The 25,437-nt window shown below is 40.3% G+C and overlaps 1 protein-coding gene across 3 annotated transcripts in view; it reads left to right on the top strand.

Moving 5' to 3' along the window:
* The window catches only part of grin2b (glutamate ionotropic receptor NMDA type subunit 2B), a 157,145-nt gene that overhangs the window by 37,609 nt on the left and 94,099 nt on the right, over nucleotides 1-25,437 (top strand). For all 3 annotated transcript variants that reach the window (XM_020705461.2, XM_020705462.2, XM_004071951.3), the window contains exon 4: nucleotides 4,220-4,810. In XM_020705461.2, the coding sequence (XP_020561120.1) occupies nucleotides 4,220-4,810 (591 nt within the window). The remainder of the gene's footprint in view (nucleotides 1-4,219; nucleotides 4,811-25,437) is intronic.

Here is a 25,437-nt window from a genome sequence, read left to right on the forward strand (position 1 = left end):
CACTACACCTCACATTTCGCAGCTTCTGTTGTCATTCGGGTTTCTCCCCTCAGTTTTTATCGTTTCATTTTATGATTTTCATTTCTGTTTTTTTTATCCAAGAACAAATTTTCACATCAGTTTTTGAATATAAAATGAATTTCCTCCTAATCAAAGCAGAAATGTGTGAAGGATGGGCACCTTCGTGGTCCTGAGCTGGTGCAAACACTCCGAGTGTCTAACTGGTGTGGGTAATGGAGTGAACGGCGGGGGCTGGCTGTTGGGGAAATGGGGTCATTTAGTGTCATAACATCACTTGCACAGTGTACAATTTAATACACGCCTTTTGTGTTTTCTTTATGAGACATACTTTGACTCACTGTGGGACTTCCTAATGGCCTCATCTTCCTGAATGATCACTGGAGTTCCACAGTGCGTTGGCTAATATAATCTGAACCCTGGGGGTGTGAGTCTGAGCTAACTCTCGCCGTGTGTTTGTGTGCGAGACGGTTAAAACGAGACATGGAGACCAGCGTGCTGGTGTGTGTTTATGTATAAAATGTGCGGGCGCTTCATGTTGAGAGGAAACTTGTGTGTTGAAGGTACTTGAAGCGTGTGCGGCGGCAGAGTGGGCGCTCTCCAAACTACACAGCCGCATTCGCTTGATCGATGCGTACTACAAAATGAATGTATGTGCATATCTCTTTGTCCATCAACCACGTCGGTACATATGTGCATGTGGGGCCTATTTTAATTGTTGCCATGGAAACTGAGTGCTGCCAGAGAAGTCCAGATTCAATGAGGGCATCTTTTCCTCTCTCCGCTTCTCTTTTCGTTTTTCCTTCTTCTCATCTGCTCTTGTTTTAAATTTTTCTCTTCTTCTGCTCCTCTAGTTTTTTTTAGCACCGTTTTTTTCCTTTCCCTGCTCTGTGTCCCCCTATCTGTTCTCTTCCCTCCCTTGCACCTCTCAACCCTTCTTGCAGAGTGCCGTGCAGTCGACTATTAACACAGGGAGTTGTAATTAGCGCTGACGAACCTCCTGCAATTAGCTTCCCTTGAAGAATTTGTTTTGTCATCCTTTTATCCCTCCTTCAATCTTCCAGATGCGTTCTCCTCCTCCTTCCTGTCACTCACTGCCTCATGAGCTGTCATAAGGATATTGTTTCATCGTTTGTTTTGTTTGCCGTTGTGTGTTCCATCTGCCTTGTTAACTGCAGTCAGTTTGTGACGTACCCACAATGCACCACTCAAGTTTAAGAGCAACTACACCCACGGAGTCCTTGGTATCTCTGCCCACAGAGTCGAAGTGAACTTATATTTCCGCCCACATCTACCGCAACGATATGCGGATAAACTCAAGAGGACACAAGCCCTCCCACTCAGTCTGATGTAAACATTCAGAGAAGACGACCAGCTTTCCTATGTCGGCATCGTCTCCACGTCTCTCCATGTTCTTGTTGTCCTTTTCTTCTCCACAGCTCACCTGGTCTTTTTGCAACTCCACGTCCTCATTAAAGAGGAGTTCTAAAAATAAACACAGACGAAAGGCAGTCAGTGAGAGTGCCAGCTATGGTCAAGTGGAACTCGGCAGGAAGCAGGAGGGAGACGGGGATGGGGGTTAAAGTAGGTCAATAGGGGTCAAGGGACTAGGGTGGATATCATATCAAAGCTCTGTGAACTGTCCCGGGCTCCTCTGCCGTCAGTCACTTAATCAGTTTTGCCGTCAGTCAGTTAGTCCGCGTCTCTGTCTCAGAACGTCACTCATCTCGCCGCAGACAGTTTGTCAGTCAGACTGTGCAGAGCTGTCCTTTCCTCCATCTTTCCTCTATCTGCCCTTTGTGGTTTGTGCTCACTTACTTCATTCTTGTCCCCATTTTTTCCCCTCTGTTTTCCCTGTGACGTGTGATCAGGAAAACCATCATGTCCTTTAAAGTTGGTGCAGATGCTTTTGTCATCGCCTGCTGGTTTGTGAACGTCTCCTATCATTAAACGGGTGCAGAGTTTTCTAAAAGTTTTCTTCTGGCCTGCATGAAACCATGAAATGTCAATAATGAAAAACTAAAAATCTGTTCAACTGGTATCCTCAGGTATTGCTAAGGAACAAAGAAAAACAAGCGATCATCTGAGCACCTGCTACTGTCCCTTTAGTCAACCATTGAATACTTTAGTAGTGAGAAAACTTGTTTTCATGAGTCTTGAGAGGACGTTCCACTAAAGTCACTTCAGTTTCACATCATTGGAAAGATAATGAAAGGATGTCTGATCTTACACAAGTTCACTTTAAAATAACATCTTGAAAAGACAATATGATAAAAGCTGTTTAGTCTAAATGGTCCTGCATGTTATCTCTTAAAAACATTTTCACATCAAGCTTCCAGCATGGTGGTAGATAGTAGTAAGACAGGCTATTTTGCAGCCAGAAGACTTGATCACTTCTTATCCTTGAACTTCTTGCATACCCGCTGTGAAAAATGACTTTTCTTTTAGAAGTCACACTCTGATCATCTTTTTTTTTGTTTTTAAAGTATTCCAAGTGGTCTTTTAATAATGATTATGCCGTGTTTAGTCAAAAAAAAAAGAAGTGTCGTTTTCTAGGACACAGTTTCTGCAGAGTGGCAGGAGTTCATTGCAAATTTGCCTCTGAAATGTGAGTGGAACTTTTGGCGCGGAATAAGCCCTCGGCCGTTTCCCATCATTCCTCTGTTTACCTGCTCTCACGCTCACATTAAAAAAAGGGGAAAAAAAAGGCAAGCAATATTGTAGCTATCCAGCTGTAAAGTTTTGAAGCAGATGCCAACTCAGATGAGGAAAACAAAGACGTACATGAATCTAGTCGTCTGTGGGTGGATGCATCAGAATGGAGCGGAGCAGGGATCTTGTGACTTTTCTTTGTAGCATCTCCATCACAGCTGCAATCTTTTTCAAACAGCTTTTTTCAACTGCTCCTGATTCACAAAGATTTGAATAATGACATCTTAAGCGTAATTTTCTTTATATACCGGTATGTCCTCCATCATCCGAAAAATGCCACAAGAACATGTTAATAGCACCAAAACCACCATATTTATTGAAGTGGGCCTCTGTAAAACTAACTTTTTAACATGAGAGGTAGAGACTTTTCTCCCTTCAGTGGTCCTTTAACCCTTGTCCTATCCTAGGCACTTAAACATTTGGAGTTGGGTCATCTAGACCCACTAGACAGTGCCTTAAACTTTTTTACTGACGTCCATGGATTACATGAAATCTTTCCACCTTTATCCACCTTTATCATGGTAGGGAGAACACGTCAATGTAAGGGTGGGGTCATCTAAGATAGCACAAGGGTTAAAGACCTGCAATGTTTAGTACTTCACAGGTTTTTGTCAAATAAGTAAACAAAAGATGGGGCCGTTGTTCATACCTAGACCAATCAAAATCTTTTGACTGGCTAATTTAGGGAAAAACACTCACCAGGACACTAAAGTTTTAAAGATTGTTGCTTCTAAAGTTCTTCATGCAGATGTTTCCAGTCAAAAAGGCAATGATGAGGTGATTAGGTGTTCATTGCAAAAAAGTGAAACTTAAGGAAGTAAAAAGTTGTCTTTTTTTTGACTTGCAAGATCTTATCAAGAAAATTTTTTAAAGGCAAAATAATCTTAATTTGGGAAAACATGACTTGGTGACTAGAATTTTTGCTTATTTAAAGAACGTTTTTTATAAATTTGACTAATTTATGACTTTTTCTATGGGCCTGTTTTTGCAGTGTTAGTAATGTGTTTTAAATATCTTATTAATGTGTTTGCAGCAATCTACCCAAAAATAAATAATGACTGTTGGCAATCCATGTAACACTGCAAAAACAGGTCCATAGAAAAAACTTCATCAAACTTTTTCACAAGACTGCTACTTTATAACATTTAGCAATAAATTGTGTATTTTTGGGTGTTTTTTTCCTATGTGCCAAAACCATCTGCATGTGTTCACAGTGTTTATCACTGTTACCCCCCATTTGCTGTGAAGGTCATGAAATTACGGATATCATGTTATTTAAAATTTTACATTTGTGGAAACTGACACTTATATTTACTTAATTATGCATAATACGCAATTCATGTTTTCTAGATTGGTTAACTTCCTTCTTTTTCTCTCTTCCTTTCCCATTTTCTTTGTTTCTGCACTTCTGTCTTTATCTTTCTTTATGCCCCCTCCTGCTCCCCTCTCCCCACTTCTTTCTACTGCTACTCCTTTCGTATCTTTTTAGGTATTACTCCCCCATTGCAGAACCATGCCTGTCTCAATATGCAGCTCCTCCCCAACTCAGGAACAGGAGCGGGCTCGTTTCACACACCCACCCATGTCCCCATATCTTCACCCCCACACAAGCGCTCCCCGCTGTTTGCTCCTCATTTTCCTGCTGCTCTGCCTTCTCCATCTACCACCGGCCTGCCAGTCACGGAGAGAGAAGGGCGGGGGAGGCGGTGGCGGCCACTACATCCCTATCCCCCAGCCGCCCCCTCATCATATGGCTCTGCCCAACATCTTACGCGGCCTCAGCATTGCTGTTGTCTTAGTGGGCAACTCCAGCGAGATGGCGCTGGCAGGAGCCAGAGAAAAGGAGGACTTCCTTCACATGGCGCCCAACGTGGAGCTGCTCACCATGAATGAGACTGACCCCAAGAGCATCATCAAGAGCATCTGTGACCTCATGACCGAGCACTGGCTGCAGGGCGTGGTGTTCGGAGATGACACTGACCAGGAAGCTATCGCCCAGATCCTGGACTTCATTTCCGCCCAAACCCATATCCCCATCCTCGGAGTACGTGGGGGCTCCTCCATGATCATGGCTGCTAAGGTAAGACCTTTACTCCCCATCGGTGGAGCTTATTAAGACAAGAAGTCATCAGCAGGAACAGCAAAAGCGCAGGAAGGATGTGTGGGTGGTTAAAGGTGGAAAATGATCCTCACTTTAGAAACAGTCAATGAATTTGAAAGGTCAGCCATGTTGTTTGATAGCTGGAATGAGATCATTTTCAAAACAAACCTGATACTTATACTTCCATTCACGGTGTGGATCCACGGATGCGGGGAAATATCAGAACTATGGTTTTAAAAATCTGCTTGAGTCGGTCTGGAACTCATTTTTCTGCTGCAATCATTCCTGCAAAAATGTTGCCATGGTTTTGAACGGGAGATATGGAAGCACAGAAAACATCTATGGTACAAGCCAATATCATTTTATAAATTAAAACAGTTGTTCGGTAAGTTTCTCCTGCACACCGATTGTTCCAAAGACATGAAAAACCCAAGAAAAATGTATTTTATTTACTTAATTGTGCACAATTATGATTGCAAGACATTCTGGCACTACATATCAAACTAAATGGAAACAAAAGGCTTCATGGTGGTCATATATTAACTTTGCATGCAGAATAGCCATACTGGGATGCCTGACTTAAATCACAAACTGCCAACTGAGTAGATGCCAGTGACAGGATCAACTGGAGATTGCACCAGGACAGAGAGCTGGATCTCTGCATGTTTACCAAGCCTAATGGGATCAAAGCAATCTGCTGCTGCCTTATCTGTGTCCTGGAACTGGGTTTGAATGTTAAAAACTGTTTTTTTCAACAGGTAATTTATGTCTAAATTAAACAAAACAAATTTTGCTGAGAAATTCGCTTTTTAAGGCAATTTTTAAATGTTTTTTTTTAATTTTTTAACCATTTGTGGAATCATAATGTCAAGCTAAATTGTAATTAAAAGAAAAATTGCATGAAACCGGACCAGGTATAAAATTATTTGATTAAAAAACAAAACAAAACACAGGAATGTGTAAGGCTTCGTTCACACCGCACTTAGCCACTAAAAAAAAGTCTATGTAAACATGCTAAACGTGCATTTAGGACTTCCACGTTTAAACTGTCATCTTCATACGAAGCTACGCAAGTTTTAACGATAATTTTCAGGCTCTACGTACAAAACGCATGGCCATTGGCTGCATGTTGCCTAAATTAGGTCAAACTTTGACCAATCAGGGGCTCGGAAACTCAACAAACTCAGAGCATAGCTGATTTATCTGGTGTTGTGCCTGACAACCCCTGTCTTTCAAATAAAGTTAAACCAAGGCCACTCTCCTGATATGATGATGATCCATATCCGCCTGCACATGCAACAGTAGCAAAAAAAAAAAAAAAAAAAAGAAGCCCCTCCCTGTTTGTCCAGTGTGAACACCGTGGATAAATGCACGATTAAGAACCTGCTTTTAGCGGGTTCTTGAACGTGCATCAAAGCTCGGTGTGTGCATAGCTTTAAGATTAAATTCCTTTTTAATTTAAGCCCCCGGTGGTAATTTGAAAAACTGCACCTAACTTTTCTTAGTTTTGTTTGAAAGAATTGGCCTAATCTTTGAGCGAATAGTCCAAATTCCAATTTCATCTCATCCAACCTTTGGACAACAACAGGTTGCTGTGCCAGCAGAGACATAAGCTGCTGTGACACGGCGAGACCAACAGCTACCACTGAGGCTCTTTTCTCTGTTCCTTCTCATTACAGCTCTCAGAGGAGAAATAGCAGCTAACCGTCGAGTCCCATTTAAAAATGGGCTCTTGTGTGCGCCTCAGTACAAACATTAGCTGGCTGCACAATCCCTCTTACATACTCAGACCCCGCTTATCTCTGCTTTCTCTATCCTAGCGGTGCAAACTTGTGAGTCTTTAACCTTTGGCTTTCAACACACACAACCCATAAATCTGTAAAAGTGCTGCATGTTTTCTCCATGCACTGAATGCTGCATTAATCTGTGAATGAAGGCAGTTCAGGGGATCAAAAGAAGTGCTTGTTTATCTGTGTGTATATGTTTATTTATGTGAGCTGGTGGACAGCATCATTTAATAGGCACACTCGCCATGAGTGCAACAGGCGCTGGGAAGGAGCAGTTGTTGTGGCAAAGGTTTAGCCCAAAGTCCGAGTTTAGCTCTCCCATGAGCCTCCTCCTGGCTCTTCAGGGGATCCGGTGAGCAGGGACAGGGCTGCACTTAGGCTCAGTCTCCAAACGGATTTGTGTCTGCCTAATGGACTGAGACAATGGAGTGGCAAAAATACGTTAAAGAAGGATCAGAGGGGGACAGGAAAAGAGACGTGTGGGAAAGTCAAGTAATTGAGATGGTGAGGTGAAGGTGAGATGGAGTGGAAGGAATTGAGTGAAAACAAGGAGGAGAGGAGAGGCGGGACTTGGTTGAAAGGGGTTTGGCTGGTCCTGGGGAGGCTCAAACCTCCCCATAACATAATGTCTGTAAAAAAGCAGTCATTATGACACCTTTCAGAACAGAAAGCAAGACAGAGTGCATGGAGGGGAAACTTTTCCTCCTCTCGCACGACTGAAATTGAGAGGGAGTTAGGCAGATGGAGAGTTGCGAAGCATGAAAAGAATTGAACTGCTGCTGTAAATGGTTTCGTTTTCACAGTGAGCACCTGGAATGACAAAGAATGGGGAAGTAGGAATAGCAATGTGAGGTGCTTATCTTTCAGCCCAGCGTTGCCGCACACACAAACACACACAAATGTGCTCACCCGTCAAGACCCAAGGCCAAATGCTGCTGCTACACCTGACAGGACAACGCTTCTTTTTTCATTACTTTCAAAATGATAACAGGAAGCAACACAAAGGGTGGAAAACACATTCAGAGTTTTTGTGCTGGAGGAGAATTTTAAGCACCAGATAGTTTTAAAAAGGTCCCCAGTGCAGTATTTGTATTGGTATCCACTGAAAAACACTAATTTTCAGTCTAATGGGATTAAATCAGACTGACAGAGTTAAATATTCAGCACATCTGTCTCTCAATGAGCTTCGTTGACTGTGATTCTTCTGACATCTGTAAAAAGAACAAAAGAGGATATTTTGGACAACTTCCTCTCAGGGATGGAGGAGATCAGCCATGAAAAGCAGCTCAGCAGCCGCCACACCCATCACAGGGCTGCACAAACCCTTCCAATGCGGAGAGGAACTGAGGTTGCTGTGCTGTATAAGCCTGAAAGGAAGGAAGTGAAATGGATTGAAGAGATGGAAGGAAGAAGCCGTGTGGCTCCAGCATTATCAAGAAGTGAAGAAGAATGTGGAGGAGGAGGAGAAGGGAGAAAGATGGATGGAGGCAAAGGGCACTCACATCTATATCAATGAATAGGATCGGTGAGGGAGGGCTGAGCGGTAAGTAAGAGGATGAGTGCACAGAGTGCAAAGAGAGACGGAGGGGAAGTGACAGAGGGCGTGTGCTCTCAGCAGGTGTGTCACCACAGCTGATGAATCCTAAGAACCAGACTCCTTTACTCTAAAAATCACAGTGGAAGAGGAGGGAAAGATGAATGGAGCACAGCTGTATCCTCATCTGTGAAAGGCAGGATGGGACGAAGGAACACGCGGGAGGAACTCAGCCAGCAGTTTAGCTCTCTGCGTCGCGCCCGTGCACGTTCGCATGCGTTCCATTGCCTTGCCAGATCGGCTGCAGTTGCCAGTCTTCCCTCTGAAGTGCCTTCCAGCCCCAGCCCGCTTGCGGTGTCTGTTGGACCGCAGTAATCAGTATGATCTAAAGCCTCAGCTAATGCTTGTGATATCAAGACACGGCGAGCTATTTTCCTCCGCTTGTCTAGAAGGTGCAGCTTTGTAGTTGTACAAATAGCTGTAGTTGTCATTGATCACCCCAGGGCCGCAGCACAATAAGCACAAAACTGTAATCCATGAGAGAAGGCTGCTGGTGTAGATTAGGAGATAAGACCCACTTGTGCACAGGATTTAGGGTTGTCAGTAATTAATGAAAAAAGGGAGACTTGATGACCTGCGGGAGAGCTGCTAAAATATGGATGCACGATTGCAGGGCCACATTTATGCGCTTCTCTAAACCAGGGGTCTGCACACTGAGGCTCTGGAGCCACATGTGGCTCTTTCACTCCTCCATAGTGGCTCCCTGGCTGAAGAAAACAGAGTTCCTTAAATAGCATGGATTTAATTTACATTAGTAAAGTTCATAAATGTACGTCTGACGTGCACCTAGAAGTAAGACTGTAAAGATTTGACATCCCTTCTGACATCACAAGTTCTTGTTCCTCCTGTGCTTCTTCCAGGATGCACAGATTTCAAAAGTTAAGCAAAACTCCTGCACCTTCCATTAATATCTAAGAAGGCCCCAAGTGCTGTACACATGGTCAGACCAATACATAATACAATGATAAAACATAAAAAGGATAAACACAATTAAACAATAAATAAAAACACAACGAGAGGTCAGCTATGCAGGTACTAATGCAAGGTGGAGGACCAGTTTAGTTTTAAAAGTCTCCAAGAGGGTGGGCTCTGTAACAGCTGGTGGCAGTTTATCCCAGAGTTAAGACACCAGCGCAGCAAATGCACAGTCCACCCAGAACCTGCATTCTGTTTTTAGAACCAGTAGCACACACCAGTTCTGAAAAGCGTAAACTAGCAAGGTAAGAGGAGGCAGTAGCTTTATGTGACTCAACCCAAATGTTCTTAAAGGGTAAAAAAAAACAAGACTTTACGGCTCCAACTAGGTTTTAAACAGGAGGAAACAGACCCACATGGCTCTTGTACTGTTAAAGGTTGCAGACCCCTGCCCTTAACGCAGATGTTTAGAGGTAAATATCAAACACCTACTTTAATCCACAGTGACGTGCGTGAGCGGAAGTGTGCACTCAAGTTCTCCCACACATAAACACAGACACCCAGTGCCTTTTGTGCTCCTGCAGCCTCCTCCAGGAAAAAGCTGCGGGATGCGATCAATTAACTTTTGCCCAAATAATTCAAGCTTTTCATCGTTTCAAATGCAGCCGTTTGCCTGCGGGGGTCCAAGCCCTTTGCTAAAAGGGAGAAAAGATTTGGTTTCCGAGCACAGCCGTCTGTGAGTGTGCGTCTTTGTGGTTCTTTGGGGGCTTTGATGATTGTGCAGATTGGTGGTCAACTGTAGCCAAGAGTAATTGCAGTAGATGAGCGCAAGCTGAAGCATTTAATAAAAGAAAAGAGGAGAATTTAATAGTCATTTTTGCCCAAACCAGCATTCTTTACAGTCTCCCATTTGGCTTGTCCATACTTGTTAGCTTGTAGCCAGGAGTCACATTATTTTACATTCACTGTCACCAAAACACACTCTTCCTCTTTAAAGCGCACAGCTTTCTTTCTCTTCAGCTTTTGCTTCGGTAGTTGAACCTAAATGTCTTCACGTTCATATTCCCAATTAATGTCCTACAATAGCACCTATTGTTGTGGTAATGACTGAGGTCCTGTTCTCTATTAATGTAATGTGCTGTTCAGCTTGGCAGCTCCACATTCCTCAGTAAAACATCGACACAATTAGGAGCATTTGTAAACGATAAGAGAATTAAAAGTGAGTTTGGTCAAGTTTTTCACTGCGCTACTTTTGTTTTTCATTCTTGCTGTCTGTCTTTTTTGTCTCTCTGCTTGCAGATTTAAAGTCCCACTCCAATCATCTTTTGATCTATTTTTAGAGCATTCCTAGTGGTCTCTTAATTATGATTATGCCGTTTTAAGCCAAAATAAAAAAAGTGTTTTTTTAAGACATAGTTTCTGCTGAGCAGCAGTAGATCATCAGAAAATTGCCTCAAGAACATGTTAAAAACACCCAAAACACAATTTTTATTGCACATATCGCACATATCCTCTCATCCTAGATTCAGCTCAGTGGCTGCGTGCCTCCTCTTACGGCTGTTTTTACTGCAAAACATGACCTGGAAATTTTTCAATGTTGCAGATGTTTTGAGGCAGCCGCTTTCTTTCTTTTCTTCCTAAAAAAAATACGAACAATAAATATTTGATTTCCTTTGATGCTTCATTCATAAAAATGTTGCATTTTTGGAAGGAGGAAAAAGATTCTGCTTGTGTTTAGTGTTACTAGCATCTTTAATTGTTCCTAAAAGGGCTAACAAATTCATCCAAATCTGTTGCTTGTTTTTCAGTGATGAAAATTCCCCCTTCTGCTCTCATCTTACCTTCTCATTGTCCTAATTTAGAACATGTGATATCCCACTGTGTGTGTTCGACTTTTCTGCAAAGAGAGGGGAACAGCAAGAGCCTGACAAATATACCAGGAGTCCTATATTTATGTGTCCTATTTTCCAACCCTGTTGGTCTCATTTTACCCTGGTCATTTAGCCCACTCCATAACTTTCCTTTTTACACCTTGGTCCCCCTGAACCTCCACACCGTTTTTCCTTCTCTCCAAAAATGCATTCTGTGTACAAATATTAGGACATTTTTCAGTTCTAAACCCTAAAAAGTTGAAAAAATTTGAACATACTTCATATCTGAGTTATAAGGAAAGGTGCTGCTTCAAATTGGAAGGAAGCTTTTCAGAATTCTAGACATTGAAGCAGATGGAAACTGCTCCAAAGCCTTTTTTGTATGTGAGAGTACAAAATTTCCTTTTTCTAGGAGCAAGCTTGACAGGTGAGGACATACCTGTTAATGGATTACAAATGAATTAAGAGTGATTCTCAGTGAAGCAGATGGAGGGAGCAGCGCTTGAGTTCTAATGAAAGCAGGACATGACTTCAAGGCACACTGAGGAAGAGGAGGAGCAACATTGCTGTGTGCTCCTAAATGTGGTGACAAGTTAGAGGAGCTTATTTAACGTTCTAACAACCTGACAGTCCACTGGTTGGAGATTAGCAGCTTTTTCTAGTTAAGAGGGGAAAAAATCCTCTTTTCAGACACCAATTTACCCACCAATTGTACTAACAGACCTTTTTACACAACAAAAACGGTAATAAGACCAAATAAATCTTAAAATTTGAAAAAAACTTTATTTAAATTTGCACCAATTTCACACCAATAAAGCTTCCAGTGGGGTAAGAAAATTGTATTACCAAGAAGTCTTATTTGAAGAAAATGAATAATATTTGCTAAAAAATATTTTCTTAAACTTAGATTATTTTGTTGATAAAAAACTTTCTTGACAAGATTTTTTTTTTGCAATAAGAGATTTATTTAAAATGAAAATTACGTTTTTGCAGTGTAAGGACAAAGTTTACTCAGAAAGTGTGACCTAATGAGCCTTTTTTCTAACTTAATGCTTTTATTTATAGGATTTTTGGGTTTGAGAATCACTGAAAGTGATTTACATGATCTGCTTCTGTGGGTGCCGCTTTAATGGAAGCTGAATGGATTATGAGCGTAAGAATAATTGTTTTATTGATCGCTTTGTTTGTGTTCTGCAGACGAAAAAGGTATCGATGTCATTCTTCACACTTTTCCCAAAACATTTGATTGTGTGTTAGAAAAATTAAACCCAGCTAAAATATGTTTGGATGTTTGCAGAACAGAAAAAAGAACGATTTGCATGGGAAAGAAAGCAGTAAACTGTTCTTTTCAGTATAACAAATCCATGATTCTTTATTATTCTTTCTGTGTACACGCTGTGGAACCTCACAGGACTTTAAAAAAAGGCTAAGAATACTTCATCTCCTTCCTCTTTCTGACTTTCTAAGCTTAGTTGTCACTAAATACTAGTTCAGTGTGGTATTTAGTGGGAGTACGACCATTCTTCCACGCTCCAACTGTACTTCTGCATTTCAGATCTAAATCCATCTTTACCTTCAGATTTTGTCGGCTCATCTTTTTCTTTTCTTAACTGATAGTCCCGCTCGTAATGCAAATCTTTTTGCTTTGGCTGAAATTAATTGTTTCCATAAGCAGTTTCAATGAATAGACGATGAGACAAGGGGCAAATTCTGGTTCACTACAGCTCCACAGATTGAGCAAAAGGGAAGAAGAGCCAGCCGTCCCTCCTGTCTAACCTTTAGGCTCCACTCTCTTCCCTCCAACTGTCTGTGTGTGTCCATTTTTGAACTTCTGCCACTCTTGTTCCTAATGACGGGTGGCGAGGTTGTTGTTAACAAACTGTGACAGATTCTGTCCCAACACCACCCACTGTGTTCCTGTGAGAAAACAGTGAAGCAAGATTTTAATGCGTCCTCACTGCAAGCACGAAAAATAGGGAGTTTAATTCCGATCAGAAGTACTTTGCAGTCCTAAAGCGGTGTCCTCATGTAATTCAGCTTTGCATCAAAATGTGTGCATCTGTGAAAAAAATATGCAAGTAACTTTCAATTTCTTTTCAATGTATTTATACTTGGATGTATGGACTGGATGGTGGTTTAGTCAATATTGGACAATATCATGGGGCCCTCTGGAGCAGTTGTTTTTTTTTTTTAATCCTTACCTGTAGGGTAAAACTTCAAGTAACTTCCTAACTGGTCCACTTTTAGACAACGCCAATGTCAAAAATCCGAATGTTTTCATGAGAATTTAAACACTGAAATCACTTTAAATGTTAAACAAATGTATTCAATGTTATACATATTATTTTTACTTGGAAAAACATTACATTTATTAAAATGCACTAATTTGTTAATCCCTCTCTTCCTAGAAGGAACAAATTTCCGCTCAAAACCATTCATATACATTCATAAAACAAATATTTCTTATGTTAATACAACAAAAAGTTATGTTATTTTCCTCATTCTGTCTTTTTAGCGCAGCTTCACATCAGATCATGACCTATCATAAAGAAATTTCACAGGAAATACGCAAAATACAGCGATTTTGACAATACAATTTGTATAAACAAAATTAGAAACAGACCTATAACAGTTGTTTTCTTACTAGATAACCTAATTTCTAACTAATATATGTTTTGTTAGACAAAAAGCAGGAGACGCATTTGTCACTATGTGAAGATCTGGCTAAATTTACATTTTTAGACGTGTATTTGTAAGTAATCACCTTATCTAGTACAAATATCATGTACCTCTCAAGAAGGGCTGAATAGCTATAAACAGAATTTTTTATTTTTAAAACAACTCTGTTCCTCATTTCCGTTGTGTTTCGGCTTATGCCGTTGCGTTGTTTCTTTTGCATGTAGTGTGAGCCATGTGGGCCACCGTAGAAAGGTGCTGAAGGAGCTAAAGAAGAAAGGTACGAGTTTGTTAGGATCGGTGTGTGAGCCCTCTTAGAAAAAAACATTAGTATGAGCATAAGTGCTGTATGAAGATCTGAAAATTATTTCTAAATGTTCTGCAATGATTCTGCAATGATGCAAGGAAATGGTACTGCCCCCCCCCCTTCTATTTTTGCACATTTTTGTTTACACATTAAATGTATAAACATGACTTTAACACAACAAAATGGGATACATTACTGTAGAAGAGTGTCAACATTAATTTAAAAATCCTCTTTTTTTTGTTATTTACTAATAAATGTTTTTATATCTCTTTGTTCAACTTTCATTTTGATTTGCCATTAATTTGTTTCCTCCTGTAAAATGTTGCTTTTTTTTAGATTTTGTAATAAAACCGTTGAATTTTTAGTTTTCTATAGACAATAAAATATTTAAGAATGTAGTTTTAAATATTCAGCCATATTAAACTTGGTGTCAGTTTCTGTACAAATCAAGCTGCTGCTAAACATCTTGCTGAGGGGAAAAACCTGATCCACGAAACTTGAGGTGTCTTTATTTATCTTCACTCACTGGAAAGCCTGCAGATGGAGAGAAGGGCTTTCTTTGAAAAGGACATGCGTGTGAGTCACGGCGCTTTGTATGTGTGCTCAAGTTCTGCTAGGGTGGAGGATGAAATGTATGATGGAGGACTTATGTAAAAAAAAAAAAATCAAAACTGCATTCATGAGTACTTCTATATTCTATATTCAGGAGCAGATAGAAAAAATACAATTTTCAATTCTTGAAGTGACAGAAAATACACTGGGCGGCACATAAGCTCCAATCTGATGCATCCACTATGGTGGGGGCGTGAAGGGCTGTAAACTAGCGGGAGAAAGTGTAGCAGGTGGGTGACAGGAAGTGGGGTGGACTTGCTCTGCACCACAGTCCTGCTAAGACAGAGGTTAATTTCAAATTAATTCCTCCCGCTCTGCAGAAACTATGTCTTAGAAAAAGACACAGATTTTTTGAATTTGGCTAAAAACAACATGTGGTCATCATTAAACGACCACTGGGAACGCTTTCACAATAGATCAAAAGATGATCGGAGCGGGACTTTAAACAACTCATTTCATAATTAAAAATATATAAAGTAAAGAATGTAAATAGATTTAAAAAAAAAAGTAAAAAGTGTGTATTTATTTTTACTTAGTGTTAACATTTTTAGGAAATATCCACGTTTTTGTTTAGTGATCTTTATTTGTGGATGTGCTATGAAAAAATGCTTCAAAAACTACAGCAGAAGTTTAGCAAAAATACATTTGAGATGCTAAAATTAGAGTTAACATTTCATCACAATTAAATAAAGATTTATACTGAAGAAGTGTATGTTAAATTGCATCACAATGTTTGTGATGCAATAACATTAAAGGGAAATAAGTCAGAATTGAAAAACTCTGAAGTCAGAAATTAAATAAAGGATTGTTAAGTACAGGACACTAAAAATACCTTCCGGGTGAATTGTTTTTAATTGAACTGAGGCATCAGCAGCTTCTGCACTTTTATGCTTTTGTCCTTGTTCGCAGCGTTCTCCTCCTTTAACTTAGAACAATAAACAAAAAAGGAAGGAGAGGAGGAGTAACTTGGGGGAAGAAAGCCAGGAGCCCATGATATATGCTTACTTAATGAACTCATCGGGTTGGACCACGCAGCAGCACCCATGCATGCAGGCACACACATCCTCCTTTACATTTGTGCCTGCTGACCTCCGGAACACTAAAGATTCACCTTTGTCAGTGCTTCTAGACCCGTTTGAACTCTTCTTCCCCTTTCTGAATGTTTGCTATGATCCCAAAGTGAGCAGTGTATCTTGTTAGTGCGCTGCTTTACTCTGTACTGTTCGCATAATGAAGACACAAGGGGGAACTAACTTTCCCTGTGGTCTTTCTTCATTTGGAGCCATTAGTTTCACGACGTGCTCCATTTGGAAATTGCATAAGCGCACTTTGTGACAAATTTTTCAACAGTTTGAGTCAAAATTCTATAAATTTGTAGGTGAAAAAAGCTTTTCTTGACAGGAAAAAACCATAACAAAAAGTCAGCAAAGATCTCTGCTAAACCCCATTCTGTCGTGATCCATCTCTCCCACAGTTTTTAAAAAAAATCTCAACTCATGCATTCTTTTTTTTTTCTTGTCTCTTTCTCACGTGAGGTGATGAATGTAAATGTGGCCCGTCCTGTCTTTTTTTTCTTCTCCTAAATGACTTCAAACAAACACCTGCCTCTAAAGTTTTGACTCCTCTGTCGATCTGCATTTACCCACAACCCTGCGGTTCGTCCTCGCACGTCGACCTGTGGGCAGTTTGCCGGACCTCCTTCATCCCAAAACATTTACAGAAGGTTGAACGAGTCAGTGTTTGTTGTGAAAAATAAAATGCTCTGCATGTTATTCTATTCTGCTCTGATTGCCAACACTCAGTATATTTTTTCCTTGAATCCATTGAAAGGAGCAAAATATTTGTTTGTGAATTTATGGTTCAGATTTCAATTGTTTTTTGGTCTGTATACATTTTTTGTTGTGACCAAAAAACACACCAGTTTTGTTGTTTTTTCCCCACTCAGTATTAGAACTACTTAAACTCTGCAGTGTGATAGTTATAATCACTGGCGGACTTAGGAGTATTTGGGATCTGGGTGAACAATAACATGGGCCCCCCTCCACAGTTTCATCAATCTTTTCTTAACCCCTCCCAAGGGTAAAACATCCGTCGCATAGCTTCTTCACAACGTTTTAGACAGCATCACTGTCAAGAATCCAAATGTTTTAATGGCATTAAAATGACATTTAAAAAATGAAATCACAATTAAAGGTTAAGGAAAAGGATTTTATAAACACTATTTTAATGTGGGGGAAAAAAACATTGAATGTGCTCATTTGTTACCCACTCACTTTCTAGTAGGAACAAATGACCGCTTTAAATTTTTTTTTTTGCTTTTTTGTCAAAGTCTCTGATTGCTTACTTTCTGTTTCAGTTGGTGGAATAGTCCATTAGTGCAGATGGACGGGGGTGATGAAACACTAGAAACAGTCTTACCCTCTTTCAGTGATTTTATTTAAATGACAGAATTAGATATTAACGGGTGTGAAAATTATTTTATACATTATTATTACTATCATTATTATCATTACGTGTTCAACTCGGGGACCCAAATTGTTGTGGGCCAAAGCCAATCGGCTTCCTTTGCCTGATGGTGAGTCCCCTCCTGGTTTATACTGGACCTCATCATAGCTTTTCTGTGTGTTTACTGTTTTATTCTCATGTAATACTTTGTTTTACTTCTTTTAATTAATAATTGTATTTACGGTGATAAAGTTCTAAAATTTAGCATGGAAAATTTTTACAAAATTGGTGGCAAATCTCATGAATCTTACTTCAGGCTTTTTCTTTGTTACAGCTCTATTATGATACATGAAAGACCAGGCACAAACCACAACTATTAATTTCTCTTTTATGATCAATTTTACAATAGTTGGAACTCCTGTGTTTTGAAAAGGACGCCACCCATACGTCACTACCAAATCCAAGTCCCCCGACTGCATTCAAATGCAGCACATTTTGTACGTAGAGCCCAAAGACAGACTTCAAAACTTGCATAGTGACGCTTGAACGTGACAGTTTTGAACAGGCCAAAACATGCATTTACAGTACACGTGTTCACATGCACTTTTCATTGAAAGTGGTCACTTGACCGTGTTTCCTAGCCATGATGTGAACTTAGCATGACACAAAAGTTATTGATGGTGAAACCAGTGTACCTAAGCAAGCAAAAGGGGAAAGAAAAAAAGTGTTTTGCTTTCCCACTTTTGTGAAAAATAATTGCCTGACACATTTTTTTTTCTTTTTGATGAAAGCTGGGTAGAAAAGGAGAAATAAGTTACATTGAACACTACCTGTTTTGTGGGACATTTGTTCAGGAGGAGTGTCAGAAATCACAGAGTTCTTTCTCTTTGCTGATTCCAAAAATAAATGTTTTCAAATCCAAATTCCGTTAGCAGCTGACCCATCCACTCATGTTGTGACCATGAGCTCCAACCTCTGCTTTTGTGGCTCCCTGCAGCAGTTTCTGTTATCAGACAGGATGCACATCATCAAAATTCTCTCTTCTGCACATTTTCTTGCTGACTTATGGTATGTGCTGCCATGCACAGTGCCAACAGAAGTTTTTGTGCTGATGATGGAGGAACTTACAGAACATACAGTTCACACGCTGGTGCATGCTGCACATTATAGTGCATTAGCTGCAGCATTTCTCTGCATGGGTCCAAACATTACTGTGTGCAGTAGCTGCTAATTAAGCGGATGTCTTTGTCTACACAAATATTAACAGAAAGAAAACTTTAAATTAGTGTAAACCTCAACTGTAGGCCAAATTCCTGTGATAATTTAATTTTTTTTTGTTATTTCTCGTCAGAAAATGACCTACTTTTTTTCTCCATCAGGGCTGGGCTTAAACTACTGATTTATCGAATCCATTTTTTTTCTTTTGTTGGCATTTTTCATGCTAAAAACTTTTTTGTTTTAATGTAAGAATTCATATTCTTATCTGAATATAGACAAATCTTGCACATTTATTTAGTTAGAATCACCAAATATGAGGAAGCTATTTCTTTTTAGAGTTAAACAAAAATTTGTTTTAGAATGTAAAGTTAACAAAATGATATTTAATGGAACAATTTTGAGTTGTAAATTGAATAAATTTGTGATAGGAACTCAAATTGATCTTTTGCTTGGGGCATCCAGCCCAAAAATATTATATAATCATAGCCTACCGGTATTTATGGTGAGTGTACATCAACAATTTTACATCACTGCTATCCTAGGCACTTTAACATTGGGAGTTGGGTCATCTAAACCCACTAGACAGTGCTCTGAACCTTTTTTCTTCAATGATTTGTGAACCTCACTGGTGTCCATGCATTACATGAAATCTTTCCACCTTTATCCACCTTTTTCATGGTAGGGATAACACGTCAATGTAAGGGTGGGGTCATCTAAGATAGCACAAGGGCTTAGGTTAAAACACACACTGTGGAACTGTGGGTAGACCTTTAAATGAAGGTCTAGTTTTGTGATCTTCATTTTGTAACCCTTTTCCCCTTAGCCTGAATGAGACAATTCAAAATGAAAAGAGTTTCCTACAAATACAAGCAATTTCCCTCGATGGCGTGTGCAGTATAGCACCTGACCCATATGGCTCTGCACGACTCTGTAGCTCTGCAGCTCTATAGGGGAACAACAGCTTGTTTTTCTGAGCTGAAGAACAGCATTTCATGCCTCAAAGCAACAGCAAAGGCTGGAAAGATGTTGCTTCTTGTACTGCACAACATTATGAATCTTGATATCCCTCAAGTGACTGTGAAGTCCACCGCAGGTGTTCTTACAGTGTCAGCCGACAAGCTTGGTTTAAGTATTAAAGTGCATTTTATTCAGAGGGCAGCCTCTAACCCTGGATCCCCTAAGGGTAATTAAATGTAAATGTACAACAACAGCATAGTGGGATTTTATTTTGGAATACTTTAGCCTACCTAATACATGCTATATTCTATCCTCATTGCTGAGAAACATCCACATTTAAAGGTAATGAAGAATAAACTTGTTTTTAGCTATGTGTTCTTATTTAATAAAGGGAACAAAGCAGAGCAGGTTTAACCCATTTTAAACCTGAATTTATTTTCAGCTATGAAAAAAACAAAACAATTCACTTATGGTTTTGCATTTATATAGATGCTAAATTAAGCTATTGAAACCCAACCTCCTGCTTGAAATGTAGTTACAGGGCCCCAGGTAATCAGAATTAACTACAATGAAACTAAAGCCCACAATGTGATGTCATCGTATGGGACGCCAGGTCTCAAGAGGTTACGGTAATTTTGGGCAGCAGTGGTGTGATGCTTGCATCAGTAAGAATTAAGGGGTCAAGTCTGAGAAGCAACCTCTGTCACACATTCGGAAAGTTTCTTGCTCGGCTTTCTGGCCATGCTGTAGAAACTAGGTTACTTTCTCTGATGCCCCACAGCAAAATTTAGAATGCAAGAAACATGCAGGCAGCCTACAGTAATATCAATATGCAGCCTTTCATTGGGGCTTTGAGGGTGTAAGAGTGCACATTAATAGCAGCTCAAGTTAAAGTTCCTCACCACTTCAAATATGTTTGTTAAAGGCTGATTTGTAGCAATGACTTGTGCTTTTTATATTAGACCTAAAAAAACACTTGTTGACTTAACGATGGTTGTTTTTAAATGAATATCAGGTTTGATTCCTCTTTCCTGCCCCTTAAATCAGTTCTAAGATGCTCTCCAACATCACTGAGTGCTGATATAAAGGGTCATCATAGTGCGGGCTGTGAGAACTCTTACTGTATCCTCGGAATAAGGGAGAGAAAATGTTTTCTTTCACAGCGCCTATCTGCTGAAATCCAAATACATGTTGCTTCTGCAGACTTGCAGCTGCAGCTCTGACCTTCTCTGCTGTTTGGTATGCTGGTGTGTTTCAAATGCAATCTCCTTTTTTTCCTTCCAAATGGTGGCTAAATGTGTGTGAAACGCAGCTTCAAGTTGTTCCCAAAAAGTCCAGGGCCTCTCAGTGAGATGCTGCTCAAAAGTCCAAGTGGTTTGTAGACTTTCTGGCCCCAGATGGACTGATTGCAGGTCTCAGGTAGATTCAAACACACAACGTCTGCGTTTATTGGAGCTCCTGTGTGGGCTGCGGGTATATGGCAGCCGTACATGTGCCGAGTTGTGAGTTGGGTGCGCTGTGTGGGTGGTTGCATATGTGTGTGTGTCTCTTGAGTGCTTCTGAGTGTTAGTGTAGTATAAATGCATGTAAGGACAGTTATGTCTTTGTGTGTGTCATTGTGTTCCCTCTCTCCGTGGTCCGCACAAGTGGTGAGTGGCATTCTCTTTTTGTTCCCGACTAATGGCATCCTTAGCAGAGCTGTTACGATGGCAACCATGTTGCCACGGCAACGCAGCCTGTCTCTGTGAATTAGAAGTGTTTCACTCCCTCTCTTGTGCTCTCTTTAGTCCCCTCTCCCTTTTTTTTGTCTCTCTCGCTTCAATCTCCTTTTCTGCTCCTCACCTGACACCCCCCCCCCCCCCAACCTGGCATGGCAGCAGCTGACACTTGAAGGGAGGTGTGCACGAACATGAAAGAGCGTTGAGACGGGCTGACATGGGAGGGGGGAGATGAGAGGAAATAGGACTAAAAATCTGTGGAGGAACGGTGTGAATGAGCAGAGGCAGTTATGATTTTGGATGAAAAGTTAGGACTTAAAGACCTGCTCTGATAAAAATTGTGTTTTTGGGTGTTTTTAACATGTTCCTGTGGCATTTTTCTGATGGTGGAGTGGTGAGGCTGCTCCACACCAACAGCTGCGCTCACAACTCAGAAGTGAATTTCTAATGAACTACAGAAACTATCTCATAGAAAACAGACTCCTCCCTGTTTACACTTTCCCTGGCTAGCTTACAGCCCCTCACACCCCCAACCCAACATGACCGGTGCAACAAAAATGGCGAACAAAATTTGAGCGATCCAAACGTAAAGTTTTGATCCAGATTTCAGCTTAGACGAGGAAAACAAAGACGTGCATGGATCTATTTGTCTGGAAGTGGATGCATCAGAATGGAGTGGAGAAGGGAGGTCTTGGCCCGCTGATTATATTTTCCACATCGCAAATACAGTTTTTCAAACAACATTTTTTGTCAGCTCCTGATTCAAAACTAAACGAATAAAAAAATACTCAAACAGGAAATTTTAAGCTTAATTTACTTTACACATGTCCTCCATCATGAGAATAATGGCACAAGAACATGTTGAAAACACCAAGTTTATCAGAATGGGTCTTTACAATTAACTTTTCTGGACTTTTTTCCTCTATATTTTCCCTTGATAAGTCAATTGAACTTGAAATCCATAGATTTCCTCCATTGGCTTTCTGTTTGAAATGACTTTAGTCTGTAAAGTCAGAAGTTATCAGAGGAGACGCGTTCAGAGCTGAGATAATATGTTCACGGGAAAAGGGTTTGATTAGAACAGAGAATCGAAGAGGACAGGGAGCATTAGCGCCGTTCCACATATGGAGGGAATGTAAAATAGGATGTGAAAACAGAGGGAGACAGAAGGAGGAGTGAAAGAGAGTCACAGAGTGCAAGATTGATGATATTCTCCTAAATGCTTCAGGCAATATTGGAACCGCGCTACGTATCCAAACTGCGCACTTTGAATTAACATCCCAGGAAAAGTGATTAAGACGGAAAAAGGATGGAGCACTCAGACGAAGCAGAGACACAAAAAACGAGAGAAAGAAGAAGATGGAGGCCTGGCGAGAAAACGAGGGGACGAAGGTTGACTATGAGACAGAAAGGCAGCGGAAGGATCTGGGGGGACGACAGAAAGATAGAATAACTGGGTTCAAAAGTAGGACAGAGTGAGACAGGAAAAAGGAACGAGGGGAGTGGTGAGAGGAAGAAGAACACATGAAACCACAAGTGAGGGGTTTTATCAATTCAATAACCAGAGTGCATCTAAAGATGGATACAGATGGAAGGAGTGGACAAGTGGCGTCACAAGTCAGGAGGGCGGAGCTTAGGAAAGATGACGCGCAGTTGGACTCGATTGTAAAAACTTTGAACTTTAATGTTTGAATAAACTAAGAGGTAGTCGTTAAAGTTCACCACACTTTTGCCCTAACTCTGTAACCTGACCGAACCTTCCTGGTAGTCCTGTCCCAGTGGCGCCCCCCCCTGTTCCCACCAAAATGTGCTCTCTGATTGAAAGGGAGCGACTCCTGCACCAACGGCCGCTCAAACAGGGCAAAGTGCAGCTGCACGTGAAGTGTGTGTGTGATGGAAATGCAATGATGGAGCACCTGCCCTCTTTAGTCTAATGAGAATCCTGGTCAGGTGGTGCTTTAATATCACAAGAAGAAAAGAAGCAGAGGCCAGATGCTGTGAGTCACGCTGGTGATTTTTTCATCTTATTTCGGATTACAGGTTCCTTCGTCAACGAGACTTTCAGATAATCTGTGGCTTTCCTCTGAGTAGAAATACATGTTTATCCAAAAATGGACAAAAACGGATCATAGTTGAAGTCCTTTCAAGACATTTGGTTGATAGATTTGGTGTTTCCAGGATTTCTAATAAATGTAAAAGGAAAAATGCTTCTTTATCACTAGACAAATGTTTGGATTATTTGCCAGCAATAAACAGGAAACTGAATAATGCTCCGATAACCTTTGACCTTCCAGTAGGCTTGTCAACATTCAAACTGGAAATGATTAAAATAACAGATTAAATACCATTTTTTTAAACTAAAATAAGTGTCTGCTGGGGGCAACCAATGTGCAGATGTAGCAGTTGATCTCTAATCGAAGGGTTGCCGGTTCGGTTTTCGCCCTGCCCGCTCATGTATTAAAGTGTCCTTGGGCAAGAACCTGAACCCCACATTGCTTTTGGTAGTCATAGATTGGCCTCAGTTTTAGACAGTGGAGCTGCAATCATGGGTGAATGGGACTGAGACTGTTACATCCAACCCCTGTGCCGCGGACCGGTACTGGGACCGGGCCGCAGGAAGCAGAAAAAAAGATTATTTGATTTTTTTTTTTTTTTTTTTTTACTTTCTGATGCTAAAAGAAGTTTTATTTTGGAAAACCACCGGATTCTGTTCACAACGTCCATCTGTCTTGACACGTCAAGTGACTTTAAGTAGCTGCTCGGACCGCAAAGTTAGTATCCCAAAGCTTGAAAGCTAATAAAAACAAAACACTAAAACGTATTTAGAAAGTTTATTTGAGGAGAAAAGAGCCTGGGAGGAAATTTCTGACAGCAAGGGTGAATGAGGCAGGTTTCTAGAAAATGTTCCTCTGCTTTAAAAAATAAAAAACAATAGTGAATCAGGAGTTATGTAAAAACAAAATATGATAAACCTTTTTCCCTGAAAGATGATCTAAGTCTGGGTTGAATTCTCAGTGTTATTATGGTGTTCTATGAAAAAAAACCCTGTAATGTTACTTTCATTTAATTTTTTATAAATCAGAAACAACTTCTACAAATCAACAACTTTGTTTCATTGAATTGTTGTCATCTGTAAAAAAAAATGGTTTCAGATTTTTTTTTGTAATAGTATTTTAATTCAAAAAATAGGTTTTAAAACCTAAAAAATAATTACAATTATTTAAAAAATATTAAACGCAAACTTCTGCCCCGTTTGGACCGGCCCATGAAAATATTGTCTGACATTAAACCGGTTTGCAGCCCGAAAAAGGTTGGAAACCACAGCTTTAGCTTTAATGACCTTATTGTCCAGCTGCCATGAATTTTGTTTAGTAAAGCATTAAATATACTGGGGTGTTTATGCATGTAGGTTGTAATTACGATACCAAATGACGCTGTAATTACGTGCATGGATATGGGGCCCTCATTGCTGCTCTGCTGCTTTGTCGGCTGGGCTGAATGAGTTCTGGCAGCCCCTTCACTTACTGTCAGCTCGTCATTGTGCTCTGCTTTATGTTTGCTGTCAGAGTTCATGCCTTTAAACTCATCTAATCACTCAGACTCACTTCCCTGCATGTTGGTATTGTACCTCCACTTCCTGCTGTGGGATTATTTATCATCCACATAATTGTAGAATCTCACAAAACAAATGTTATATTTTGTTAAATTGATACTAAGCTTATTTTTTTTACTTTAACTTTTCGTTTCTGTGATCTCATGAACTACTGAAGATATTTTTGGCACCTTTTTAAAGACACATTTTGATTTTTTCTTTGGGATGAAAGGGAATCCAAAAGAGAGAGGCGGCGAGTCAAACAAAAAGCACTGATATTTGCATGACAGAGAATGGAAAAGCAGCATTAACGTGGTGGTGTTAGAAAATAACATAAAAATCTGTCTATTTTTAGTGTTGCATAGTGTGTGTAAGCTTCAAATGCTAAAATCCTTCTCGACACACGCTGCAGGAAGCAAGGAGAGCTTCACTTTCAAGATTGCTATTTTGTTGATCTGAATAAATGCAGGTGCATGGCGTATGTATCCACCTGATGTTCGAATGGTGGGAGTGCCGCTGCACAGAAACAAAAATTAATCCACTGTACAGAGTCGCAGGGAGGGAGGAACAGCCTTCGGTGTGCATTCGGAGGCTGCTGCCAACTGTCAGGCGGCGAGGAGAGAGAAAGGAGAAGAGGAAGAGGATGGGAGCAAAATCCCAACCATCCCTTGTGGAAAAGCATACATCAGTGGTGTTTGTGCTCATGAAATCACAGGCAAAGGGTTATTGGGTCAGTTAAAGATTTGCAGGAAGCCTCTGTTCTTTATAAGCTCAGCTGTGAGTCAGTGGTTTTGTGGAGGTGAATGGCTTTTATATATAATAATTTGAGTTGATCAAATCTTTCTTACTACAGTCTTTCATGCAGCAGCTGAGCATCCGCTCTGTGGGATTCACATTTCAGAACTGAGAATTTC

Source organism: Oryzias latipes, chromosome 8, assembly GCF_002234675.1.
Source record: "Oryzias latipes chromosome 8, ASM223467v1".
NCBI classification, from domain to species: Eukaryota; Metazoa; Chordata; class Actinopteri; order Beloniformes; family Adrianichthyidae; genus Oryzias; species Oryzias latipes.